The sequence below is a fragment of the Brachycentrus maculatus genome, unplaced genomic scaffold (assembly GCF_059751285.1).
Source record: "Brachycentrus maculatus isolate JH-2025_06_01 unplaced genomic scaffold, ASM5975128v1 h1tg000566l, whole genome shotgun sequence".
NCBI lineage: Eukaryota > Metazoa > Arthropoda > Insecta > Trichoptera > Brachycentridae > Brachycentrus > Brachycentrus maculatus.
The window spans coordinates 539492-562134 of NW_028281308.1; the positions used below are offsets into that span (position 1 = coordinate 539492).

General features: G+C 35.5%; 3 protein-coding genes across 8 annotated transcripts in view; 2 read left to right on the forward strand and 1 right to left on the reverse strand.

Moving 5' to 3' along the window:
- Positions 1-22643, reverse strand: part of Rbcn-3B (WD repeat-containing protein Rbcn-3B) — a 75681-nt gene that overhangs the window by 16645 nt on the left and 36393 nt on the right. For all 6 annotated transcript variants that reach the window (XM_088273334.1, XM_088273331.1, XM_088273337.1 and 3 more), the window contains 3 exons: positions 20431-20535; positions 1191-1366; positions 599-756 (listed from right to left, as the gene is read on the reverse strand). In XM_088273334.1, the coding sequence (XP_088129460.1) occupies positions 599-756; positions 1191-1366; positions 20431-20535 (439 nt within the window). The remainder of the gene's footprint in view (positions 1-598; positions 757-1190; positions 1367-20430; positions 20536-22643) is intronic.
- LOC148301404 (uncharacterized) lies at positions 7359-19190 on the forward strand. The gene is made up of 3 exons (XM_088273349.1): positions 7359-7416; positions 8946-9071; positions 17705-19190. The coding sequence occupies exons 1-3, from the start codon at positions 7405-7407 to the stop codon at positions 18743-18745; spliced, it is 1179 nt and encodes a 392-aa protein (XP_088129475.1). The 5' UTR covers positions 7359-7404; the 3' UTR covers positions 18746-19190.
- LOC148301405 (uncharacterized) lies at positions 9879-12481 on the forward strand. Its single transcript, XM_088273281.1, has 2 exons — positions 9879-11555; positions 11648-12481. The coding sequence occupies exons 1-2, from the start codon at positions 9879-9881 to the stop codon at positions 12479-12481; spliced, it is 2511 nt and encodes an 836-aa protein (XP_088129407.1).

Sequence of the window (22643 nt, forward strand, 5' to 3'; positions counted from 1 at the left end):
ATTATGGTGGAAACGATTTAGCAAACAAATTTGTTTTTTGTCTTTTTCTAAAGATCATCTCACTCTCACTATTTCTAACCACTGGTGGAAGAGCATTCCACGCCGTCGGTCCTGCAAAAGCAAAGGCACGCTCGCCAAATTTAGTGCGTTGGTTGCGAGCCGGTAAGATCACTTTGCCCATTGCAGATGTTGTAGCCGATGGAAGCGTGAGACGTCTATCAACCAATTCATCTGGAATACACAGCTCCTTAAGATACTCTGGAGCCATATTGTGTATTGATTTATACATGAGTAGGCAGAGTTTATACTCAACCCTTTCGGGAAAGCGTAACCAGTGGAGTTTGTGAAGTAGTGGGGTGATGTGACTGAATTTAGAAATTCCAAAAATTAGTCTCGCTGCTGCGTTTAACACTGATTGCAGTCGATTCATTTTATTGTTTGGTAGACCCGTGTATATACCGTTACAATGGTACCAATGTCCTTCACTAGTTTTATCATGTACGATACCACCTCTCGTGATAGTTCCTTATGAACTATCACGGATCTGATGTCCGATATGTGCTCTGTAGGCTGTTGTCCAGTCGTCTTGTCTTGTTACCTGGTGAGCATCTCCTGGCGCAGCAGCTGCGCGGGCAGCGGCGGCGCGGCGGCGGCGGGCACGGCGGGCAGCGCGCTGGCGGGCAGGGCGTTCTGCCACGTGGGCAGCTGGACGGACATCTGCCCGCCCTTGGACAGCACGCCGAAGCTGACAGCCACCTGGAGACAGAAGGCATGCATCAAGGTACGTTTTGACATCTCTCGGATGCTGGACGATGGCCAACACCTACTCTAGGCGACTAGAAACTGCTGAAACTCGGAGACAAAATAAAGAATAACATTTTGAATGTGTCCAAATACTTGAACATTTTGAAGCGTCCAGGCTTCCTGACAGACCTTCTCTTGCAAAGCATGAGAATTTTATGAACCAAGTTGGTTAAATTATAGAAAATGAGAAAAAAAAATCCGATTTTACCGGGAATCAACATTAACAACCTTTCAATATCCCTGTATTCCAGGAATTGGCACAGTTTGAGCTGCCCTAGACACACTCTCAAGCGACAGTCGACCGGGAGACACACACTCTCAAGCGACAGTCGACCGGGGGACACACACTCTCAAGCGACAGTCGACCGGGGGACACCAGCACTCACCATGGGCCTGAGCAGCCCCAGCTTGGCCTCGCACACGCGGTCCAGGTCGGGGTCCAGCCCCCAGGCGTGCAGCAGCGACAGCAGCACCTGCGCGATCTCCATGGAGTGGCTGGGCTCCGTGGCGCCCCCCGCGCGCCGGGAGCCCCCGCTGGCCGCGGACGACTCCAGGGAGCTGGCTGGAACAACCATATATTCATGATAGATTTTGCACAGCTGGAATTTCAACCCTCGTAAGCTAGCGTAATTTCCAACCATCTGGATTTCTATGCTGATTTTCGAGAGTCGCGATTGTTGACAGTTTCTGATATACCTATAAAAATAATATAGTTTAATATACTTAAATTTAAAAGTGATGTGAAAGAAGCTGCAATTCGATTTTATTACTATATTCGAAGCTGCAATTCGATTTTATTCTTATTATATTAGATTTTATTCTTACTATATTCGAAGCTGCAATTCGAGTTTATTCTTATTATATTCGATTATATTCTTACTATATTCGAAGCCGCAATTCGAGTTTATTCTTACTATATTCGATTTTATTCTTACTATATTCGAAGCTGCATTTCGATTTTATTCTTACTATATTTGAAGCTGCCATTCGAGTTTATTCTTACTATATTCGAAGTTGCAATTCGAGTTTATTCTTACTATATTCGAAGCTGCGATTCGAGTTTATTTTAATTATATTCGATTTTATTCTTACTATATTCGAAGCTGCAATTCGAGTTTATTCTTACTATATTCGAAGCTGCAATTCGAGTTTATTCTTACTATATTCAAAGTTGCAATTCGTTTTTATTCTTACTACATTCGAAGCTACAATTCGATTTTATTCTTACTATATTCGTAGCTGCAATTCGATTTTATTCTTACTATATTCGAAGCTGCAATTCGAGTTTATTCTTACTATATTCGAAGCTGCAATTCGAGTTTATTCTTACTATATTCAAAGTTGCAATTCGTTTTTATTCTAACTACATTCGAAGCTACAATTCGATTTTATTCTTACTATATTCGTAGCTGCAATTCGATTTTATTCTTACTATATTCGAAGCTGCATTTCGATTTCATTCTCACTATATTCGAAGCTGCTATTCGATTTTATTCTCAATATTGTAAAAAAAGTGTTGTTTTTGTATGGTTAAAATATAATTTTACAAGTTATACAAATATTTTTCTATTTATAAAAAAAATTAAGATTTAATTTAACCATATAAAAATTTAAAAGCGAAGTGAAAAATGCTGAAATAAGATTTTATTATTTAATGTTAGAGTCGCCGTCCGTTCACTGACTTGACGCAAATATGGCGCCTTTACCACAAATGTAAATTATTTCCGAAAAAACACCATAAAAGAATGTGTTTCTTCAAGGAAACTGGCCATATAATAATAAAACTAAATGGCCAAGGTTCGACGCTCTCTTCCAGCGCGAACTACGGTGGGCGAATGAGCCATTCTCGTGACGTGTTATTATTGGCTAGTAAATTACTATGAAAAATCACAAGACTATCGGTAGCATTCTTATTGACATCTGTAGGGAACTAAGGGAGATATGAAGGTTTAAACTTTACATATTTTTATAAAATGAAAGACGGACACCGCTGTACGTCATCAAATTTTACGTCATCGGGCGTGTTATGGGGCGTATCCCTTTATGTGTCTGCTTTATATAGCCGTTTTTTTTTTTCACTGTAATATTTGTTCAATGTTACCATGGACTGGTGCCTGAAGCGGAGGGCTGATCACTTTTCCTTCATGTGTAAACGATCAAGATAGCACTGCGTTAATATGACGCAGTGCCCTATGCACCATTGGGGTGCGGATAGGGGCTTTATTATTATTATTATTATATAGCCGTAATGGTAGTAGTGTGGATTCGTTTCTGTGACGTCATTCATTGCCAACTTACGAAAACAAAGTTTTCACGAAGGCGAATTTCGCAAAAGAAAATGATGAATGAAAATATTGATTATATCGGCTGTTATAAACACTTCACGAGCCTAACACAATCCTTTATAAGTTAAGTATGTTAAATTAGATGAAATTATTAATATTTCATGTGGGAAAGCAACGAAGGAGACAATGGTGTGCGCGTGTGAGGAGAATGGAACCATCCAAACTCCCCACATTGCACTGCACGGCCACCCCCAAGGTAGACGACCAAAGGGATGGATTGACAGCTGGGAATCGACATCGCAGGAGGCTAATCTCTCTTAAAAACAGGCCGCAAGGCCTACACCAAGAAGAAGAAGACTTTTCCCGCATTCCGACGGATTAGAGACGTTTTACTGAGAAAAAGAAACGATTACCATCCGAATCATATAACCGGAAAGTAACCGTTAGCCATGAGTCACGGGTCTAATTGTGTCAGGTTTAGTGATTACCTACGTGATATTATGCGAAGGCTTTTATTAGGTTTCCTGAATTATTTCACTATAGTATGTGTAAGTATTTTCCTTATGACGGCCTATGATTTATTTTAAACTCACAGTAAAAGGAAACCGATTAAAATTGCGAGGAAATGGTTTTACAAAATACGAGATTTAATTCTCTGAAGCTTGAAATTTTGAGATATTTAATTGGTGGGGGCTTAAAGTTATGAGATATTTAATTGGTGAGGGATTAAAATGTTGAGATATTTAATTAGTGAGGGCTTAAAATTATGAGATATTTAATTGGGGAGGGCTTAAAATTATGAGATATTTAGTTGGTGAGGGATTAAAATTATGAGATATTTACTTGGTGAGGGCTTAAAGTTATGAGATATTTAATTGAGGAGGGCTTACAATTATGAGATGTTTAATTAGTGAGGGCTTAAAATGATGAGATATTTAATTGGGGAGGGCTTAAAATTATGAGATATTTAATTGGTGAGGGCTTAAAATTACGAGATATTTAATTGGTGAGGGCTTAAAAATATGAGATATTTAATTGGTGAGGGCTTAAAATTACGAGATATTTAATTGAGGAGGGCTTAAAATTATGAGATATTTAATTGGTGAAGCCTTAAAATTATGATATATTTAATTGGGGAGGGCTTAAAATTATGAGATATTTAATTGGTAAGGGCTTAAAATTATGAAATATTTAATTGGTGAGGGCTTAAAATTATGAAATATTTAATTGGTGAGGGCCTAAAATTATGAGATATTTAATTGGTGGGGGCTTAAAATCACGAGATATTTAATGAATGGAAGATTAAATTCACGAAATATTTCATTGGAGGAAACTTAAACTCACGAGATATTTAATTAGTGAAGGCTTAAACTCATAAGATATTTAATTATTAGAAGCCTAAAATCACGAGATATTTAAATAATGGCATCGAAAACTCATGAGATATTTAATTATTCAATCAATCAAACCCTTATCCACACCCCAATGGTGCATAGGGCACTGCATCATATAAACGTGTTATCTTGATCGTTAGCACATGAAGAAAAGGTGATCAGCCCTCCACTTCAGTTACCAGTCCGGGATAATATTGAATAAATATTAGAATTAAAAAATCACTAATATTTATTTAACCCTTCCCTGGGAATCGAACCCGGGACCTCGAGAACGGTAGCCGAGCGTGCTGACCATTACACTACGGAGGCAAACAATTTAATTATTGGAAGCTTATAATCACGACATATTTAATTAATGGAATCTAAAAATCACGAGATATTTAATACGTAGAAACTTAAAATCACGATTCTTTAAATTCCTGAAGGTACAAAATTGCGAGACATTTAATTTTTGGAGTATACTTCTTGATTCGGTATAAACCGAGCACACTGATACTATGATGTGGCAGTCTCTACATATCGCTCACTCCTTTCAACAACGTCATAAATCAAAAAACTTGATTTTTTCAGGAGATCGTTTTTAAAGTTTCAAAATATAATACAATGTATTAAAAATACATATCAAGCCACTTACTGAATTTTTTACTGTGCAAAAGATCTTTTTAGGTAAAACTTGAAGATTTTTTCTCCATTTGAAATTTTTTTAGTATATTTAAAAAAATAATTAAACAATACCTTTTCTTGAAAATGCAAAAACAACACTATCTGCCCCGTGGCGGGTAAATAATAAGTTAAAAATATGCCGCTTTTGCTGGGATGTAGTACATTTTCTGGACATTCCGAAAACATGCACAACTGAAAATTGACGATTTTTGATATATCGCTCACTCCTTTCAAGAACGTCATAAATCAAAAATCGTCAATTTTCAGTTGTGCATGTCTTCAGAATGCCCAGAATATGTACTATATCTCAGCAAAAGAGGCATATTTTTAACCGATATTTACCCGCTACAGGGCAGAAAATTTCGTTTTTGCATTTTTAAGAAAAGGTATTCTTTGATTATTTTTTTAAACATATTTAATATTTTTCAAATGGAGAAAAAACCTTCAGATAATACCTAAAAAGATCTGTTGCACGGTAAAAAGTTCAATAAGTGGCTCGATATTAATTTGTAATACATTGTATTATATTTTTAAACTTTAAAAACGTTCTCCTGAAAAATCAGTTTTTTTATTTCTGACGTTCTTGAAAGGAGTGAGCGATATGACGTTCTTGAAAGGAGTCAGCGATATATTGAAACTCATATTTTTTAGATGGCTTATATTTAGCAAGAAAATCCGCATTGTTTTCGGTGGAATTTCAAACATGCACGGGACAAACCCATAATTACGTTAATTAAATTAAAAAATGATACAAAATTAATGACTTTTTGATGGTAATGAATGCGTATGTGACCGTTTTCGCTTCCTCAGCTGTGACCGGAAGGAAGCGGAGAATGTGCGGCGATGTTAGGTAACACAGTTAATACAAATATTATAAAATACAAAAGATCGTCGACTCTCTTCGTTACCGAGCACAAGCATTCTGTTCGGCTCGCTGACTGACCGTGACGGAACGCCGAATCAGTGCGTCTTCGCAAACAATCGTCGCCTCTTCCACATTCACGCGTCTCCTCATTATTCCGACTCTGAAGACAATTTAGAGGGACGTGGAGAGTTCTAAGGTTGAGGCGAAGTGAATGAAGCTACCCCTGTATCTTTTTTTACGTTTTCTATAAGGAGCGAGTCTAAATTTGAATCTTTCTATGGAAGCTAGTCTGAATCTGGATCTTACTATAGAAGCTAGTCTGAATATGGATTTTACTATTGGAGGGAGTCTGTATTTGGATCTCATATCATCTTAGCATATATATATATATATATATATATATATATATATATATATATATATATATATATATATATATATATATATATATATATATATATATATATATATATATATATATATATATATATATATATATATATATATATATATATATATATATATATATATATATATATATATATATATATATATATATATATATATATATATATATATATATATATATATATATATATATATATATATATATATATATATATATATATATATATATATATATATATATATATATATATATATATATATATATATATATATATATATATATATATATATATATATATATATATATATATATATATATATATATATATATATATATATATATATATATATATATATATATATATATATATATATATATATATATACATACATTCATGTGTTAACGATCACGATAACAGTGCGTTTATATCGTGCAGTGCCCTATGCACCATCGGTTTCGGATGAGGATTAAATAATAATAAAAATATGAATGTATAATTTTTACATTTGGTGTTATATATATTAATATATTATTAGATTAAAATAAATATTTTTAGCTTTTCCAGTTTAATTTTATTTGACCAGCGACCGGGTTTCGTCGTTACCGACATCATCAGACTGGTCGCTGTGAAACCCGGTCGCTGGTCAAATAAAAATAAAGTGGAAAAGCTAAAAATATTGGTTTTAATCTGATAATATATTAAAAATGCAATTCCATCACTAAGTGTCAGTGGATAATATAAATCTTTTATATATATTAAATAAATATTAGTTTGTAAAATCATCAATATTTATTTTTACCCCTCGCTGGGAATCGAGCCAGGGACCTCCGGGCTGAGCGCGCTGACCATACACCACGCAGGCAGACAAAGCACCATTGAAAAAGGTTCATCTGGATTGTTTAGAAAACGGCTAGGCGAACGGTGAACGCTATAAATATGGGAGCGAACGCGACTCGCCGTCAGTTGGGCAAAGCTGTGCGGCCATGAAGCGTGCGGTGAGTGTCTGTCCTCTGTAGCTAACCCTCGCGCCGCGACCGCGCGACTCCCGGACGCACATTCGTCTAGGAGACGTGCCCATACAATATACGCATAGTTACGTTTTTATACGATGTAAAAAAAAGTGTGAAAGTTTTATTTTTCGACTCTTATCGGCGCCCGGTGGAGCGTAGGGCACTGTATTTCATTGACGGAGTGTTATCTATATAAAAAATTACCTGTTATTTTTTGACATCTCAACATAGTTGTGGAAGAATATGGAAGTCTGGGCATTTACGTAGCTTACGACTGTCATAGGCTGGTTCAGTGGAAGCTTTAGACACGTGTGACGTTCACCATTATATATATATATATATATATATATATATATATATATATATATATATATATATATATATATATATATATATATATATATATATATATATATATATATATATATATATATATATATATATATATATATATATATATATATATATATATATATATATATATATATATATATATATATATATATATATATATATATATATATATATATATATATATACACATTTATATACATATTTTTTTATTTTTATTAATTGACACCTTCTATCACATATCGCTCACTTCATTCAACAACATCATATATCAAAAATCGTCAATTTCCAGTTGTGCATGTTTTCGGAATGCCAAGAAAACGTACTATATCCCAGCAGAAGCGGCATATTTTTAACTCAATATTTACCCGCTACAGGGCAGAAAGTGTTGTTTTTGCATTTTAAAGAAAAGGTAGTGTTTAAATGTTTTTTTAAATTTACGACATATTTTTAAAATGGAGAAAAATCCTTCAGGTTTTACCTAAAAAGATCTGTTGCACAGTAAATAGTTCAATAAGTGGCTTGATATGTATTTTTAATACATTGTTTCATATTTTTAAACTTTAAAAACGATCTTCTGAAAAATCAAGTCATTTGATATATGACGTTGTTGAAAGGAGTGAGCGACATGTGTTCTCGACATTCAAATTCTTCTTCATAACTGTTAATATATCGCTCACTCCTTTCAAGAATGTCATAAATCAAAATACTTGATTTTTCAGGAGAACGTTTTTAAAGTTTAAAAATATAACACATTATGTTAAAAATAAATATCAAGCCACTTACTGAACTTTTAACTGTGCAACAGATCTTTTTAGGTAAAACCTGATGGTTTTTTCTCCATTTGAAAAATATATAGTTTATTTAAAAAAATAATTAAGCAATACCTTTTCTTCAAAATGCAAAAACAACACTTTCTGCCCTGGAGTGGGTAAATGTCAAGTTAAAAATATGCCTCTTTTGCCGGGATATAGTACATTTTCTGGGCATTCCGAAAACATGCACAACTGAAAATTGACGAATTTTGATTTATGACGTTCTTGAAAGGAGTGAGCGATATGTCAACGTAAAAATCAGCTAAGTGGAAAAATTCAAATTTGTGAACAAAATATGGACACACTAACGGTATTGTGATTGAAAATTATAGCCATATTTTTTTTCAGTTTACAGTGCTTCTCCTCTCGCTGGCGGCGCTCTGTGCGGCCGTACCGAGAGAGGACAGACCGCCAATCGACGATTTGGAAACGTACCCGAACGATCAGATATCCGTGGAGAGCGACGCTCATAGGGTAAGCTGGAATTTTCATGTAAAAAAAAATATGTATATCTCAACATAGACGAAGAAGAATATGGAAGTCTGGGTATAAACAGGGCTTATGACCTGTCACAGCCTGGTTAAGTGATCACTGTCTCTCTCTTTTTCTTTTATACACTCTCAATTCTACCATAGATGTCTGTTTTGAACTCACACATAAAGCGTCCATATCCATCAAACGTAAAAGGTGTGTAGAGATTGTTTGAGCGCGTGGAACGAGGAAGTAAAAAGTAAAATAAATTTATGAGGCGAGTGTAGTTGGAAATAGAAGCAAGGGAAGACCGAGGAATACTTGGTATGATCAAGTATTTCAAATACTTATCATACCAAGTATTCCTTAGGAATACTTGGTCATTTCAGGTGCCGGAATAATCGGCGGGTATGTATGAGGAGATGCATGAATTTGGAAAAGGCGATTTTTTTTAAAAAGACTGATTGGTGTGGCGTTCTATTCTCTGTCCACCCCTGCGGGGAAGCGGCGTGATGATAAGTTAGCTTTTTTTCCAGTTAAGAATATAATTTAAAATATCGCATTCTAATTTTGATTTAATTCGTTTTTTATGTTGATCAGTCGTTTTCGTCTCTTTTTGGAAAAAGAATAAAAAATGTCGTGGTTTCTGGAGCAAACAATAATGGAAAACGTGTCCAAGTATTTGAAAAATATAAAGATGAAGAAATTACACCTGTCTGGGATTATAGAAATGAAGAAGACGACGTTAAAACGATCACACCAGAAGGACAACCAACAAACGGAGAAGAAAACGCCAGATTTACGGATTTCATGAAAACAATTCCAAAATTAAAAAAAACAATTCCAGAATTCAAAAAAGCAGTTCCAGAATTCAAGAGTACAATTCCAGAATTCAAACCACCAGAGATAAGAGACGGAGAAGACCCAGACGAGTTCATTAAAAGAGTCACAAAATTTAAACACCCGAATGTTGAATATGAAACGTTGGATTTGTCGGACTTTCAAGATGGCCAACAAACCCTTTTGAGTCTGATCAATGCCAAAATATCTCCTCAAGATAACAATGTAATAAACGGTTACCTCGGAAAGAAAAAGGAAGGGTATACGAAGAACACAGACGCGGTGAAAATCGTTTATCTGAACAGCGGAAATTCAGATAATTTCTTGCAGATGTTGAAATCCCACCACCCAAACGCAGTCTTGGAAAAGGTAGAATATGATGGCAATCAACCGACCAATGACGCACTAGCAAAATTGATAGCTCAGACTGTTCGGACGCCAAACGATGCTAAAATTGACGAAACCGGAGCTTCTGAAACCAACGCGATAATGGTCAAAGGATATGAAAATCCTTTAGCTGAAAACGCCTTCAAAAAACATGATCCTAGCGACAATTCGGATATAGCGAGACTCGAAGCCGTCAGCAATATATTAGCGAGTCTGATTGAGGAAAGAATGAAAGCCGAGACGGTAAAATCAAACAAGCCTATAATAAAAATGATTGAAATCGAAGATGGCGATTTCGCAGAGCGGGTGTTACGTTCGCAGCATCCTGGAGCGATTATTGAAAAAGTAGACTTGGCTATGCTTGAATCTAGAGACAAGCCCTTGGCGGCTGTCATAAGGAAGACGCTAAGCCAACAACTCTTACAAAATGCTGATCCCAAGGTAATAAATGAAGGATTGATGCAGTTTGGAGCAGTTACAAAGGTGTTTGACGCGAGTACGAGAGATGATGACAGAATCCATGATCTTTTTGGAGATTACGAAAATGTTGAAGTTGAAAAGGCCCAGATAAAATATGCAATGAACCATGATTTCAATGAAAATATTGCGGTTAGCTCAGAGAAGAGAGACGGAGAAAATGGCAGTCACAGTTTGAACGAGATGAAAAACTGTATATGTAGTAAAAAGCCAAAAGGAAAAAAGGTTGCTGATGTTCTAGACACTTCGATGAGGAAAGAAGTTGGACCAAACGAAGTTGTAAAAATTAAACAAAAGGTAACGGTCAACTTTAAAGTACTGCCGTCAAATAAAGAAGAAGAAGAAGAGGCAGATAGCAATATAGGAAACGAAGATAAGCTAAAATTAAAAAACAACTTAAAAACTATAAATGAAGAAGCAGCTAAATTGAGCAAAGTGGGATCGAAAAACGCCAAGCTAGCAGAAAAAGCCAAAGGGAGCATAGTTGAAAGAGATGATTGGACCAGACCAGCGTCAAAAGAGGCTGAAAACCAAGCTGGTATATATGAAAAACCAAAAATTGAAACCGGTGAACAGAATACCAACGGTTATCTGGAATCTGAGTCAAATATAGATTGGCAATACACGAAAAATAAAGACAGACAAAGACATTACAATCACAATGAGCCACTAGGTTTATTTTTTTCGACAGAATATTTTAAGAACCTTGTAGACGGCTTCCAGGAGACTGCAAGAGGAATGAGCGAAGAAGCGAAACACGAAAGTAGCGCCGACAAGTCTAAGGTAAGCGGTGACCTTGCATTTTTGGTGTGAACCCATCCGATACAACCAAATGACGAAGATCTCAAAATGCAAATTTCAAATTCAATTTTCAGAGGTCCGTCACGTCCGGTAAAGGGGGATATTTGGAAGAGACGTTAAAAGAACATAGCGCAAAATTCAAACCAAGATTACAACATCGCTCGGATAAAGTCGAAACAAAAAAAGATGACAGAATCAGACTTGAAGAAATGAAAATGCGTCATCCAAAAATTAGGGCATCAAATGAATATGTTTTTACACGAGATGCATTTGAGAATTTGCAAGATTCAAAAATAACAAGCGTATATGATGTCCCCGAGAATAATTACAGAGCAAATATGAAAAAACTAAATTCTGAAATCTTTGCCACAGATATGAGAAAACAAGAAAAAAATCCCTACGCTTTTTTCAATAAAAATGATAAAAATATAGAAAATAATGATGGTAGAAGAAAACCAACAGAAATACAAGATTTAGAAGTCGGAGAAGCTGATATCTCTGATTTGATCAAAGAAGAAAGTGCCTGTATTTGTGAGGAAGTAGCACATAAAGATGAAGAAGATGACGACTACTTATCACCAAAGATTGTGGTTAAAAGTGAGGTGAAACTTGACAAAGATGATGCTGATGAATTCGGGCAAAAGAGCCAAGAAGGTGAAGACGTCCAAAAGGACGATGAAGAGAGAAATGATGCAAAAAGACACGTCAGAAAGAGACAGAGAGTGCTCATCAAGATTGAAAAGAGGCTGATCAATAAAAACAGGACTCAGGACGAAGACCACGAGAGACGATCACAGCTTTTAGATGAAACGGAACAGCGGATGATGGAAAGATCTGAAGATGACGATGATCTGGCTGTCGAAGCGACGGCACTGCTGATACGAAGTGCGCCAATGAAGGTAAGATGAGACTTACTAAGCCTGTTTGAAAACGCACTGCATAATACACACTCTCTACTGAAGCACGTGATTAATAAAAGGGTCCCAAAAGAGACTGTTCATGATCTCTCCTCATCAGAACAAATATTAAACGGTCTCAAAAGAGACCGTTAATGATCCCTCCCCATCAGATATATAAAACGGCCCCAAGAAAGACCGTTCATGATCTCTCCTCAAAAGTACAAATAAAAAAAGGTCCCAAAAAAGACCGTTCATGATCTCTCTTCATAAGTACAAATAAAAAAGGTCCCAAAAAAGACAGTTCATGATATCTCCTCATAAGTACAAATATAAAAAGGTCCCAAAAAAGTCCATTCATGATTCAAGATATCCCTTCATCAACACAAATAAATATCCTAAAATGTCTCAAAAAAGACCGCTAATGATCTCTCCTCACCAGTAAAAACCTAGTCACCACTACCACCGAACAACCAGATACCCCAAGACAATTGTAAAATATCCGATATTTATAATGATCGACACCTTTTATTGCACCTACACGTCTGATATTGCAATAGACCTAAGAAGGCACTTTTTGAACTAAGGCCCTTTTTAAGGCGATTCGAAATCAAGTAAAAAACACACATACAACGGAATATGTACGAGCCATCTATATGATCGACTGCAATTAGTGTTAAAGGAAATACGAATAATCTTATCGGCGCCCGGTGGTGCGTAGGGCACTGTATTTCACCTAGATCAATATTACCTGTTATTTTCCGACTTCTCACATAGTTGGTCTTCAATTGTATCATTTTGAGTGTGTCCAAATAATTGTACACAAATCTGGATTATCTCCAATTATAGGAGTTATTTTTCATATTATTTTTTGACATCTCAACAAAGATGAAGAAGAATACGGAAGTATGGGCATTTAGCTAATCTTATAATTGGAGATAATCCAGATTTGTGAACAAGTATTTGAACACACTCAAAATGTTGAAATCGATAAATTCAGTCATATCACCCCACTACTGCACGCACTGCACTGTAAACTCCATCTGTTCACGTACAAATCAATGCATAATACGGCCTCAGAGTATCAAAAAAGTCTGTGCATTCCAGACGAATTCCCTATAGGATTGCCTGATGTCTTACGCCTCCATCGGCCACTACAACTGCCATGGGTTTTTCCTTCCCAGCTCTAAATATCCCATGTCTTTGCCGTTGCTGGTCCGATGGCATGGAATGCTATTCTACCGGCAGTTAGAAGCGACGAGATTGAGATGGTATTTAGAATAAGAAAGAATACTAAAAACGTATAATTCATTCAAATCTGCACCTTATCCGCACCCCAATGGTGCATAGGGCACTGCATTATATAAACGCAGTGTTATCTTGATCGTTAACACAAGAAGGATAGGTGATCAGCCCTCCGCTTCAGGTACCAGTCCAGGGTAATATTGAATACAATAAAAACGTATAATAGGGTGACAAAACTATCTCGATGAAAAATATTCGTATAATTGAATCACAGCAAAGACAAGCGCGCTAATCGCGTACTTTCGGTTTTAAACAATACAATACCTCGAAATCTCACAGGAACAGAGGAAGACCGAAGAAAACTTGGCGTGATAGAACATTTTCAAATATTTGCAAATAGTCAGGTCAGGAGTCGGAATAATTGGCGGGTATGTATGAGGAGATGCATGAATGTGGAAGAGGCGAAGATTGTCTGCAAGGACGGATTGGGGTGGTGTTCTTGTCTCTCTGCCTACCCCTGCAGGAAGTGGCGTGATGGAAAGTTGGTCAGTTAGTTAGAAATGTGCAGTATATAAAATTTGCGCAATGACTGGCGCGATTAGCTTTGCGAATGTGGGAGAGACGAAGACTGTTTGCTTGGAGGTAAGTTATAAAAAAATACAGATTGGTGTGGCGTTCTATTCTGTCTGCCTACCCTCGCAGTGAAGCGACGCGATGGTTAGTAAGCTAGTTTTTTTTATTATTATTATTATTAGAAAATGACATTTTGACAGATGTCACTCTGAACCAGGAAATCGCTATGGATCTTCCTCGAAAGACATCTAGAAGAAGGCTAAATAATTCATGGATGCTGTAGAAAGATAACATGGTTGCAAGGCATGGCCTAGGTGACGTTGTCCATGATAGAAGAGTCTACAACCTGAGGACGAAGAGTGCTGACCTCAACAGTCTAAAAAGACAAGAAAAAGATGAAGATATTATTTCGAGAAATAAAAATACTTTGTGTTCTGATCCACTCACATTTTTATTTAACCAACTAGTTTCGGCAACAACCTGTTGCCCTCTTCAGGGTTACATTTATTACTAATAAATGTAACCCTGAAGAGGGCAACAGGTTGTTGCCGAAACTAGTTGGTTAAATAAAAATGTGAGTGGATCAGAACACAAAGTATTTTTATTTCTCGAAATAATATCGCTCACTCCTTTCAAGAACGTCATAAATAAAAAAACGTGATATTTCAGGAGAACGTTTTTAGAGTTTAAAAATATAACACAATGCATTAAAAATAAATATCAAGCCACTTATGTAACTTTTTACTGTGCAACAAATCTTTTTAGGTAAAACCTGAAGGTTTTTTCTCCATTTGAAAAATATTTAGTATATTTAAAAAAAATAATTAAACAATACCTTTTCTTCCAAATGCAAAATAACACTTTCTGCCCTGTAGTGGGCAAATATTAAGTTAAAAATATGCCTCTTTTGCTGGGATATAGTACATTTTCTGGGCATTCCGAAAACATGCACAACTGAAAAATGACGATTTTTGATTTATGACGTTCTTGAAAGGAGTGAGCGATATGTCAATATGATCCACAAAGTTAATGCTTTCAATATTCAAAACAAAAGATGAAGACTTTGACAGTAGCTGTCAAAACCATCTATGGTCGCGTTCAAAGACAATCCAGAAACTATTTTTTTCCCGCATAAAATTGAGCAAGCGTTCTCTTTTCGAATTTGAAATCGAAATTGAGGTTCGACGACACGCGATTGGCGGACGTTATTAGGAACAATGTCCGGACGTGATCGCAATTTTTAAAACCGGGGTCTTTTGTATTTTGCGAACGTGACCATAATCTGTACAGCCTGCTTTGTGAAGATCATTAAAAAAAGTCGCAAGTGACTTTCGTTTCTCTTACAATACGCGCTTCGGCATACGAAATAGGGTATATTTATTTATTTAAACTTCATGGAAGGAAAAGAGATTAGGACATTGGCGGGCTTATTGCCAAAAGGCAATCAAAAACATATCTTCCAGCCAACCAAAAACAGACTAGTGATATTGGTCAAAACGTTTGATACCATATATAGCTGTTTGCAATCAGAGGGTAGACAGTACTTGGACATTAAAAAAAAAAACAAAAATTAAAAATTGACTTGACTGGATTATCTCCAATTACAGGAGTTATTTTTCATATTATTTTATGACATCGCATCAAAGATGACAAAGAATATGGAAGTCTGGGCATTTACGGGGCTAACGACCCATAGGTTTATTTATATATATATATATATATATATATATATATATATATATATATATATATATATATATATATATATAACGTGGTAATATTTTTCTTTTGTAAATTGGGTGTAAATAATATGCAAAGTGGGTGTATAATAATAAAATAAACAATGTGTTACTTTGTAATTAAAGTTTATTCTTAATTTATCTTTATAATAATTTTTATATCTATCTATCTATCTATCTATCTGATTCTGACAGTTAATAATATTATCGGAAGTCTTTTGTTTTATTCTGAGCGACGCATGCGGCATCTGGTGGTAGAACTGTTTTATGTAGGTACTTTTTGTAAGTACTTAATAAAATGTATAGGTAGGTACCTAGTTATTTTATTACATATATATATATATATATATATATATATATATATATATATATATATATATATATATATATATATATATATATATATATATATATATATATACATATATATATATATATATATATAAATATAAATATATATATATAAATATATATATATATATATATATATATATATATATATATATATATATATATATATATATATATATATATATATATATATATATATATATATATATATACATATATATGTATAGAACTTCCAAGAATTTGAGTAGTGTGGTTATCAATAATGGGTGGAATTGGTGAATGTTACACGCGTGTAAAGCGATCACTTAAACCAGCCTATGACAGTCGTCAGCCCCGAAAATGCCCAGACTTCCATATTCCTCTTCATCTTTGTTGAGATGTCAAAAAATAATAAGAAAAATAATTCCTATAATTGGAGATAATCCAGATTTGTGAAAAAGTATTTGGACACACTCAAAATGTTGAGAGACTTCGATATTCTTCTTCATCTTTGATGAGATGTCAAAAAATAATATTACTAATCTCAGCTAGTCTTGACCGCCCTGGGAGTCGAGCCAAGGACTTCTGGCTCGGTAGCCACACGCGCCGACCGCCACACTACGACGGCGGACCTATATTCATCAGTTTATGGCCTAGTTGTAAAATCACGACAATGCCCTGTCGTAAAAAAAATGCCTTCGATTTCCTATCACGAGTACCTAGGATTACGGTGTTCACTTCAATTTGCATTGTGTTTTTTTATTTGAATTAATTTTTACTTTCGATATCATTTCCGACATGTCCCACCTTGAAATGAATATATGTGTGTGTGTGTGTGTGAGTGTGTGTGTTTATATATATATATATATATATATATATATATATATATATATATATATATATATATATATATATATATATATATATATATATATATATATATATATATATTTATGTATATATATATATGTATATATATATATATATATATATATATATATATATATATATATATATATATATATATATATATATATATATATATATATATATATAAATCAAAGTTAATTTATTTTATAACATTTTCATTATTATTTATTGATTTGGCGTTTAATTTGTAGAACTCCATTTACGTATTAATAATAATAATTTACGTATTAATTGTTGAAAAAAAACACATAAAAATTTATTTTATGACAATTGTTTCGCCTAGTTATGACATTGTTTAAAAATGCCATAACTAGGCGAAACTTTTTATGTTTTTTTTACGATAAAATACAACTTGGTAGAGTCAAAAAATCTGTGTTTAATACAACAATTAACGCTTCAATTTTCATTATTTTTGCAGTACGATCTCGAAATAACAGCGAGGAATCCGAGAGCACTGGAAAGTGGCCATGACCGAAACGTATTAGAAGACCAGGGATTCTCGGAGAGGTACAAGCTGTTGGAAAGACTGCGGCGTTTGGATCGGAGGCCTCATCTGCACCGCCCTCTTCCACATGGACCAGGCCCTAATGGAGGATTGGCGAATGGACTAAGCCCTAATGAAGGATTGGCGAATGGACAAAACCCAAATGAAGGATTGTTGAATGGACTAAGCCCTAATGGAGGATTGGCGAATGGACAAGGTCCAAATGGAGGATTGGCGAATGGACAAAATCCAAATGAAGGATTGTTGAATGGACTTAGCCCGAATGAAGGATTGTTGAATGGACTAAGCCCAGATGGAGGATTGTCGAATGGACTAAGCCCAAATGAAGGATTGTTGAATGGACTTAGCCCGAATGAAGGATTGTTGAATGGACTAAGCCCAGATGGAGGATTGTCGAATGGACTAAGCCCAGGTGGAGGATTGTTGAATGGACAAGGCCCGAATGGAGGATTTTTGAATGGACTAAGCCCAAATGGAAGATTTTCGGATAGACCAGGTCCAAATAGAGGATTATTGAATAGACAAGGCCCAAATGGAGGATTGTTGAATGGACTTAGCCCAAATGGAAGATTTTCGGATAGGCCAGGTCCAAATAGAGGATTATTGAATAGACAAGGCCCGAATGGAGGATTGTTGAATGGACTAAGCCCAAATGGAAGATTTTCGAATGGACTAAGCCCGAATGGAGGATTTTCGAATGGACTGAGCCCAAATGGAGGATTGTTGAATGGACTAGGCCCGAATGGAGGATTGCCGAATAGACCAGGCCCAAATGGACCAGTTCTGGACGAATCCGTGATGATTTGGCGCCACTACGCGCACCCGATGGAGGCGCACAGGTTCGACTACCAGCCGATAGTCAGGCAGACGAGGGACTACGGAGAGCCGGCGGAGTTCAACACGGCTTACTTCAGGGCGAATCACGGGTACGGGTTCAACGAGTGGGGAGGCTAATTTACTATTGTAACTAAATAACCATCAGGCCGCTTCCCCGCAGGGGTAGGCAGAGAGAATAGAACGCCACACCACTCTGTCTTTGCAAACATTCTTCGCCTCTTCCGCGTTCATGTATCTCTATCTTACTTCGACTCCCAACCTGACCGCTTTCAAGTATTTGGCATACCTGATCGTGCCAAGTTTTTCTCGGTCTTCCTCTGTTCCCTTTTCCACTAACATTCGCAAATTGCACATTTGAATGTATAAAAGTGTGTATGTATATTTCATATATAAAATTATACGGAATCCGACTAGAAGGACGATCAATTTTCAATCAACTGGCCATAATATTTCTTTAAAAATATATATATGTTACGGATATAATATATTTTACATGCCTTGTGATTTTTTTACATTAATTTATTTACCAAATAAAATTAAAAAAATAAAATAAAAAATAAAAAATTTCTTTTCATTTTTATTTTTACTTTTCATCATTTATCAGTCACAGTATATATTCCAAATACATACTTTTAAAAATGGCTTTATTACAATGATGGCAGCGCCATCTGTTGGTAACACACGAAATATTGAATATTTCTCATGGCAGACAGCGTCCTTCTTGACGGCTGCTAGAATATTGCATGCCCACGAGTAATGAGATTTAAAAACATTTCAAACGCAATCAAAATGTTTGCTTTCTTTTCTCTTTACTTTCATTTATATTTGACTCGGCTGAGCCGCAGTAATGTGCAAAGGCAAATAGCCGCAAGTTAAAAACAGTAGTTTTAAGATAAACTAAAAAAATAAAGTTTATAGTTAACTTAAAATGATGCTTTTTGTCAACACATATCCCTCACTCTTTTCAACAACGTCATATATAAAAAAAACCTCAAATTTCAGTTGGGCATGTTTTCAGAATGCCCAGAAAATGTACTATATCCCAGCAAAAGCGGCGTATTTTTAACTTAATATTTACCCGCTACAGGGCAGATAGTGTTGTTTTTGCATTTTGAAGAAAAAGTATTGTTCAATTATTTTTTAAATATACTAAATATTTTTTAAACGGAGAAAAAATAGTCAGGTTTTACCTAAAAAGATCTGTTGCACAGTAAAAAGTTCAATAAGTGGCTTGATATTTATTTTTAATACATTTTATTATGTTTTTACACTTTAAAAACGATCTCCTGAAAAATCTAGTTTTTTGATATATGACGTTGTTGGAAGGAGTGTGCGTTGTATCAAATTAATACAATTTTGCGGCTATTTGGATAATGAATATCTCGGTAAAGGTAAGAGATGGAGCACAGTCTGTGATTGTATATGATAGATATTGATATGATATTGTCCGCCTCTGTAGTGTAATGGTCAGCACGCTCGGCTACCGTTCTGGAGGTCCCGGGTTCGATTCCCAAGGGGGGTGAAATAAATACAAGTGATTTTTTCACTGTAATACTTATTCAATATTACCCTGGACTGGTAACTGATCACCTTTCCTTCATGTGTAAAACGATCAAGATAACATTGCGTTTATATGACGCAGTGCCCTATGCACCATCGGGGTGCGGATAAGAGTTAAAATAAAATAAAATGATAGAAGCCAGTTATAAGAATGCTTTGGGCCGTGTTACGCCAAACAGCCGCGACTCGAGTTACGGCCAGTTGCCTTTACATGTTGCGCAGTAATGAAGGTGTGTACTCACGCCTGCCCGAGTCTGAGTGAGCGCCCTTCAGCCCTATGATCTCCGCCTTGGCCTGGAGTTTAGTCTGCACGTTCTCCGCCCCTTCCTTCACCTTGGCTATGAATCCTGCACAGTAAAGAGAGATGTTAACACACCATCTGCAGGCGGATTCGCGATCATAGTAGATAAAAATCTCTGAAAAGAAGTGATAACATTTAACCGTACTGTATACATGGATATGAGATCAAAAGATGCCGCAAAAGTCATGCGTAAAAATAACTTATTTGCGATTTACGACGAGTCGAGTGAAAAGGTAAAATTACCCTTCCCGCAGATAGTGTGCTAATAGGAATTAAATTGATTTATTTATTTAAACTTACAACATATTAAGTGTTTCTAAATACTTGTTCACAAAATCTGGATTATCTCCAATTACAAGAGTTATTTTCATATTATTTTTTGACATCTCATCAAAGACGAAGAAGAAAATGGAAGTCTGGGCATTTACCGTCATAGGCTCATTCAAGTGATCACTTTACACACGTGTAACATTCACCAATTCCACCCATTATCGACAGCCGCCCCACTCAAATTTTGGAAGTTCTATATATACAAACCAATTTTTGAAACATTATTCTTGAATCGCTAGAACTTCACTAGAGACATCTGTTAGTCGTCAGCCCCAGACTTAAATTTTCTTCTTCATCTTTGATGAGATGTCAAAAAATAATATTTAAACTTAATGTACAGAAAAGAAATAAGTACATTGGCGGGCTTATTGCTACAAAGCGATATCTTCCAACCAACCAAAAATAGAGTGATATTGGTCAAAACGTTTGATACCATATATAGCTGTTTGCAATCAGAGGGTAGATAGTACTTGAACATTTAAAAAAACATAAATTACAAATTGATGATAATAAGGAAGGCAAAGGAAGAAGGGAGTTTAGGGAAGGAGGTAGAGGGAGGAGGTTTGATGGACAGTTAGGGTTCTAATGATAGATAGTTATGTCTCGGACGTTGCTTTTTTTGTCTGCCTCCATAGTGTAGTGGTTAGCGCGCTAGGCTACCATGCGGGAGGTCCCGGGTTTGGTTCCCAAAAGGGTCAAAATAAATACCAGTGATTTTTCATTCTAATGTTTATTTAATATGACCCTGGACTGGCACCTGAAGCGGAGGGCTGATCACCTTTCCTTCGCGTATTTGACGATCAAGATAACACTGCTTCTAAACGATGCAGTGCCCTATGCACCATTAGGTGCGTTATTGTTATTATTATTTATTATTAGTTATTATTGTATTTACAGTATATTGTGAAATTCAAAAGAATTTAAAATAAAATTATGCCTATAACATAGGTATCACTCATCCGGCCAATCGCACAACGTCTAGAGCCGGTGTTTTTATTGGATGGCACGTGATTGGTGGATAGGAAAGTGGTGGTGAGAATAGGGGTGCGGGGAAAACACAGAAGCGCGTGTTAGGGCGAAAAACGAAATAGCGAGTGTTTCTGCCTAGAATTTTCACTCATAAATTGCATTAAATTATAGTAACTTTAAACATAAAGAGTAAATCCACTCACGAGTAGGCATAGGCTACAAAACGTAAAAACTAGAAGCCTGAATAGGGTCATGATAAGCGGTGTTGCATAAGCTCATTGTGTCGGGTTGTGGTCCCGTGGTTAGTGTCGTGGACTCTTGAGTCAGAGTTTCTCGGTTTGAACCCACTCTACAACAATTTGATACCTATTTCTAATAATGAGCCGCTTAGACTCACAGAAATAGTATGAAATTGAAATATTTATGTAAATAATAAAAATACAACTATTTCTCTTACTAAAAAAAAAATGATAGCTAGATTTCAAAGTCACTTGGACTATGAAATTCAATTCAATTCAATTCAATAAATTTATTTCAATTAATATATACATTACAAACTATAAAAATTTAAATTGTATACATTTAAATACATTACAATAAAATATATGCAAGAACTATTGCTAAAGGTGTAGAAGAATCCCGCTTCGGAAAACTCCTTCAGACACATGGAACAGATCAATATCCAATGAGATATTGTTCAACATAGCGGTAGCTCTTCCTACAGGCATAACCATCGGCAGGTTGGTCCTGTGTATAGGAATGTGAAAAAATCTATGTCGACGCTGTCTTAGGTAACTATCGGGAACATACAGGCCGATGCTCCGGATAATTTCAGGATTATCCATCATACCGCGC